General features: G+C 43.8%; 1 protein-coding gene across 2 annotated transcripts in view; it reads right to left on the bottom strand.

The window, feature by feature from the left end:
• Positions 1-2,427: 2,427 nt before the first annotated feature.
• gabrb3 (gamma-aminobutyric acid type A receptor subunit beta3) overlaps positions 2,428-6,000 on the bottom strand; it is a 504,935-nt gene continuing 501,362 nt past the window's right edge. For both annotated transcript variants that reach the window (XM_078545147.1, XM_078545148.1), the window contains one exon: positions 2,428-3,557. In XM_078545147.1, the coding sequence (XP_078401273.1) occupies positions 3,207-3,557 (351 nt within the window). In that variant the 3' untranslated portion in view covers positions 2,428-3,206. The remainder of the gene's footprint in view (positions 3,558-6,000) is intronic.

Genomic DNA, 6,000 nt, shown 5'->3' with positions numbered 1-6,000 from the left:
TTTTTTGCTGCACTTCCATACTGGCAGAATGGGAGCAGCTCTGAGAAACTTGTCATCCAAGGTACCTTCGAACCCACCACGAGTAAAGCTGGTGTTGAAGGCAAAGTATGAGGGAGAAGGGCGGTGCGTATTTTGTCCAGAAAGACACAAGAATGGTAAGAAGTATAAGGACAGTCAAACCTTTAAACACTCAAAGGGCCACTGTGAAGTATTAACATAAATCATGCTTTATATTTTTTTGTCTCTCTCTAGCCTAAAATTATAGAGTAGGTAGTGCCCTCAGTTTTGAAAGAAAATAACTTTACGCATTAATTTGTTAATTCCTCCGGTTCAAAATGTACTACCTATCTGCATGTGGTATATCTGCATTAATTAAAGAAGAAAGGCTAACCAGCTTTTGTACAATGTCTGATCTTTGGAAACAAAACAAAATATAAATATGCAACAAATTCTTTTGAAATGCAGTAACCCATTGTATATGTGTTTATCTATATTCTAGGCACATATGTATGTAAGAGTGCTCTAAATCTTCACACAAGCAGGTTAGAGTGACTTTGTTATTTAAGGCTCTCATGATATTTTATGCCTGTCCATCCACCGGCCTATTTATAAAACAGATTTGTTGGGTTTTCAACCGAAAGCAATTAAGTTTAAAGATTCTGCAGCTCAAGAATATCAGTCACTAGTGAGTTTTGGTTGTTCTTTCCTATTGTCATTACATGCATACAGATGTATGTCTTACATTTTTAAGAGGAGTGCAGGAGTGTTGTTTGCTGTCAAGGATAGCAATCCCATTAAAGAGGAATCACTTCTTCTGGCAGCTCACAAGTGAGTATGTTCATGTAAAATTTCCCTTTGTGCTCTATTTAGCAGGTTAATGGCTGCATTTCAATTGTGCAGAAAGGAATTTTACATGAAGACATTAAGCAGCATGCCACCAGAGGAAATATTAAACCCTTAATTGTTCAACCGAAACTCTGATTGCAATTGCATTTGTGAAGATTATCTGTGCTTACTATTTCCATTGAAGTCATGAAGGCATTCTGAATCTGCGGGGCCAATATTGAATTTGCCCACCTGGAAACAAAGGGCTGAATTTAATGCATGAGACAGGGGTCTTGACAATAGGCCGGAAACCCAGGGCTAATCCCAAGGCCAACTTCAGCTGTTTGCGGGACCCCCAGCCACATTTTATGGGGGTCAGGCAATGAATTAATTGTCTTTGGGGCTGCTGTCCCTTTCAAAGATGGTTGCCTGCCCCCCACCACCACCACCACCCCTCGCATCCTCTCCATGAACTGCCAGCCAATCAGAGAGATGGCAGCAAAGCAATCCCTGCAGCACCACCAAGAGTAGTGGCCACCGCTGGGACTGCACCTGGAAGAACAGCTGTGGATGGCTGCCGCCCTCCCAACCGAGTAATTGGGACTTGGGAGTGCCGTAGTTGGTCAAGCAGGCCTTGGCAATGGGGTGGTGGGAAGAAGTGGGGGGGTTGGTGAGGGCAGGAGGCCAGGGGTTGCCATGGGGGTGACCATTACCTAAGTGGTCTTTGGTCCCTCTCCGGGCCAAAGAGAACGGCCCCTGCCCGCAGGGTAGCCAGCAGCATTTCAGTGAAGTCATACTGGCAAAATGAGAGCAGCTCTGAGAACTAGGAAATCTCTCCATGTGGCAGAGGGCCCACCTGCCACTGGTAAAATGTCAGTGGCAGTGAGAAGGGTCCCTTAATTGACCACTTAAGTAGCTCAAATGGCCTCTCCATAGGAGATCTGTCCTCCACCTTCCATGCCACAGGTAAAATGGCATGGTGGCATGAAGACAATAGGCTCTCCAACCCTGCCTTTCATGCATGTGACATGCACACCTCCCCCGCCCCCCCCCAACTGTCCCCCAGGCCATCTCGGAGGGCTGGTAAAATCCAGCCCGAGGTTGGACACTTTCTAAAATGGACAACCAAAATTTTTATAAGTTTATTACAAATACTAATTAGCATTTGAGGGGAAGCTGGATATGAGGAAGAAAGGAATAGAAGAATATGCTGATAGGGTGAGATGAGGTAGGGAAGAGGCTCGTGTGAAGCATTACCGCTGGCATAGACCAGCTGGGTTGAATGGTCCATTTCTGCCCTGAATTGATGAAATTCTGCTCTAGGTAATGGGGGAAATCTTCATCGGTACATTTTCGAATGTCATCACAGCTACCTGAGGTATCCTGAGAAATTCTATCAAATCCAATCATTGCTATACATTTATGGATGCACTTTGGCTGTCCTCTTGCAATTTTAGACAAAAGGATCACAAACACTGATTAAGAGTGCGCATGTGTGATGCTCTAAGAAGCTCGATGGACTCTACCTATTAATTGGAACCACTTGTTTAACCCTTAGTCTCAGGCTGCTGCCCTGCCAACCAATTATTACCAATTTTAGTATTTTTTTTACATTTTATTTTTTTTTAAATGGAACATCAAAGAATTCAAACAGTATGCAGGAATGTTCATGAAGTTACCACTGAGCAAACTACAGCATTTATCATATCTGTTTGGAAAATGGAATTAAATGAAAAGTAAGTACTAAAACTAGAATATTTACACAATGTCTAACCATGAATAGCAACTAATCCCCAAAATTCTGCCCATGAATAAATTATTAATGATAAATATACATAGTGTTAGATGATTAAATCACTCAACATCATTCACTGCCAAATTAATTCTGCATTCACCCTGTGCTATGTACTGCTAAGAATACTGCAAGGTTCCACACTGAACTATAATGCTGCAGAACACTGTGAGAGTTAACTAAATACTGTATATTAACCAGCCGTGATCATTGTATTTAGAAATAGCTAAAAAAAAAAGCTTCAAGAAAAAGCAACTCTTGCAAGGTCCAAACAATTACTAATTTTTACAATTCCTAGTGTATATGGCAGATAACTCATTGTTTATGTGACATGGTCTCATGCAAAGTATGACGAGCTTTTTCAAGGCTTATAAATGTCATTCTCTTTCTCTCTGAGGGTATCTTCCTTTATCATTTTCTTAGAGTTTTTTTTTTAAATTTTCCCTCACATTATCACAGCTTTTGTTCTACAGCAAAAAGATTCCCATAGCTGCGGGGCTGCATTCTGCATTCCTATAATGACTGGGCAGTTGTTTCACCCTGTACAATAAACAGGAGTCCTCAGTACTTTGCAGATGATACCTTAGCATCAGTTTACGTAGTACAGCCAGTAGATCAAGTTGAACAAAGAGAAAATGACTGGAAACACTATCCTTGACCACCTGTCTATGGCGTTAACGTCAGTCAGATTTGGGATTTTAATTTTTAACTGGGAGGACCTCCTTCGCAAACGGTTCTTCTTGGCCTGGGCAGCATTTCTGTCCAATGTGCTGCGGCCTAGTCCTTCTCGGGCTGTGCTTTGTTTCCTGTACTGAATTCCTGAGTTGTCAAAGGACATCACCGAATTCCGAGATTCGGTCACACTTGTTGTAACCTCTGTCGCTGTAACTTCATTGTGAATCTCCAGGGTTGAAAGCAGGATGTTTCCATGAGCATCCACCTGGTTGTATATATAAAAAGAATTGCACATCAGTCATATTTCATAAATATAGATTTTAAACACCATCAAAATGTTTGGTTGGACTGTATGTAATGCAGCAATGGGATCTAACAGCTGGGGGCAAGCAAATCCACGGTGAGTGTCACAGCAGATTATGGAGGGGGAATGACAATGTTGAGCCAAGCCAATTGTTCAGTGCGGTAAAAGGTTCAAATACATGGAGGAATAAGGGTCAAATTAGGGGAGCCAGGAATTAGGGGCGCGTTTTGACATTTGAAGAGTATTAGACTTGTAGAGTAAACTATAAGAGAAAACCATCAAAGAGCACTGTGTAACTGAGCTTGGGAGATAATTGATGTTTTCTGGAGAGAGAAGCATTTGAGGAGGATCCTATAAAATTAGGTGAGTTTATTATGCTTAATTTCCTACCCTTATTTCTAAGATGTCATGCTCTTGTATTGTAAGTTGCCAAAAAAATCCATTTGGGCTCGGGAAGACATTGGTGGGAGTTCATTGGGATGGCTGAAACATGGGTCAGGATCCAAATACACTGGGTCCTGGCCTTCTGATCACTTTTCTGGAACCGTCTCATAGAGGCAAAGCTTCTGTTTGTCCCTTGCAAGCCAGTCATTATAAGTGGGGCGCAACAGGAGATTCCAATTTCTGTGTCTCAGACATTCACTGGGACTTGCTTTATAGTCCGCACTTGGCCTCGATTTTAATTCCTGGGCAGGACAGGGTTGCAGGGTGGGGTTTGAAGAGCGGAGGTTAAAATATTGGAATAATGCAACCGTTCCCTAATCCACTGGATTCTGGGCCACCTAATATTTGCGCCAGTGATTCAGGTCCTGGACAAGGCTCCTGCTAAAAGCACACAAGGGTCAACTTAGCAATTCACATATTGCAGCCCAATAATGTCATCAGTGACATGACAGTTTTAATCTCACCACATGGGGAAACCTCACACTTTCTGTTACCCGGCAGTAGAAAGTTGGCAGGGAGGGACTAACTAGCCTGAAGAATGGTAATACATTTTCCAATGTTGTATCTTAGTTTTTAGTAGGCCAGAAGGAGCAGGGGTGCTCTCCTAAACACCCGAGGTATTTGGGGTCTCAAGCTCTGGTTGTCAGTCACTCATGCCCGGACTCCATCTTTCCCAATTGCGATTGTGCCTGAACCTACATATTGCCCGCTCCTGATTTTTCCCAGAGTCTTCTACCTCCCCCCCGACCACCAGGGACCAATCCCTGCCAGCAGGCCTTCTGTTGCTAAACTTCCACTACCCCTTACTGACCATGCTACCAATCTGCCAGGTGTTGGGTGGGTGGCCGTACATACGTATTTATTTGAGGTCCACCGATAAGACTGCCAGGGTTTTTATGCCCTTGGCCTTTTCAGACTCTTCTGGTACTCGGCTCCCCGTACAATCTTTGCCCACCATCCCCCAGCTGACACTGGGGCCTTCTTTCTAGAGGAGACAAACATCCTGAAGCTGACCTTTTGACTTTGCTGCAATGGCAGGTACCTCAAATATGCTCCTCAGGATGCAAGCTGCAACCACTGGTAAGAAAATAATCCAGTTCACCACCCCCCTCCCACCCCGAATTTTCAGGTTGGCGGGCGGCCGTGATTGGCGGGCCGGGAAGCGGCGGGGAACAGACCGCCGACAGCGATTGGCCAGTTAATGGCCAGTCAGCGTGAAACGTGCGCTGAAAGGCTCAGTGATGTCAGGTTGGGGGTGGGGGGGAGGGCGAGCGCTGAAGTCAGCGCGGACACCGGGGAGCACGGAAGGAAAGTTCCCAGAAGGCAGAGAGCTACCTCAGGGAGCTAACGAGTTTAAAATCAATAAAAACAGAATTTAAAGCCCTGAAAAAAATGTCCACATCTCAGAATGAGTCTCCTCAACATACGGATGATGAAAATTTTTTCAAAACATTTTAATCTTTTTTAAAATTAATAATGGAAACCTCATCCCGCCCTTGGATGAGGTTTGTTGAATAATGCAAGGGCCGCCTGGCCGATTCGATTACCCGCCAACTGTAACGTTGGATGGGTAGCGAAAAACCGTCAGTTGCTACTTTAATGGCCTTAATAGGCCTCTTAATTGTCGGCTGGCAAGCTACCGACTTCCGTGCACGCCCACCAGCCGAAATATCACGCAAGTGCACAGTGATGTCAAAACACTCGCTGGATGTCATCACATGCTATTTCACGCTTGAGCGTGTCGGGCGCGCGCCCGAAAATTCTGCCCCAGGAGAATATTCGATTGCTATGTAATCAGCAAGAATGACACTCATTGTAAAGCCTTTAAATAGCATGGTCTTAAAATAAACAGCTCAATGCAGACAGAGGAATTCCGAATAAACACATTAAGAATTAATACCATATAATCATATTGTACAATATCAACAATTCCTTTAAATTTGATAGTGAAATTGTGAAT

This window comes from Cetorhinus maximus, chromosome 7 (assembly GCF_964194155.1).
Source record: "Cetorhinus maximus chromosome 7, sCetMax3.hap1.1, whole genome shotgun sequence".
Lineage (NCBI taxonomy): Eukaryota > Metazoa > Chordata > Chondrichthyes > Lamniformes > Cetorhinidae > Cetorhinus > Cetorhinus maximus.
The sequence above is the reverse complement of the archived record's forward strand: the minus strand, read 5'-3'. Positions and strand labels throughout refer to the sequence as shown.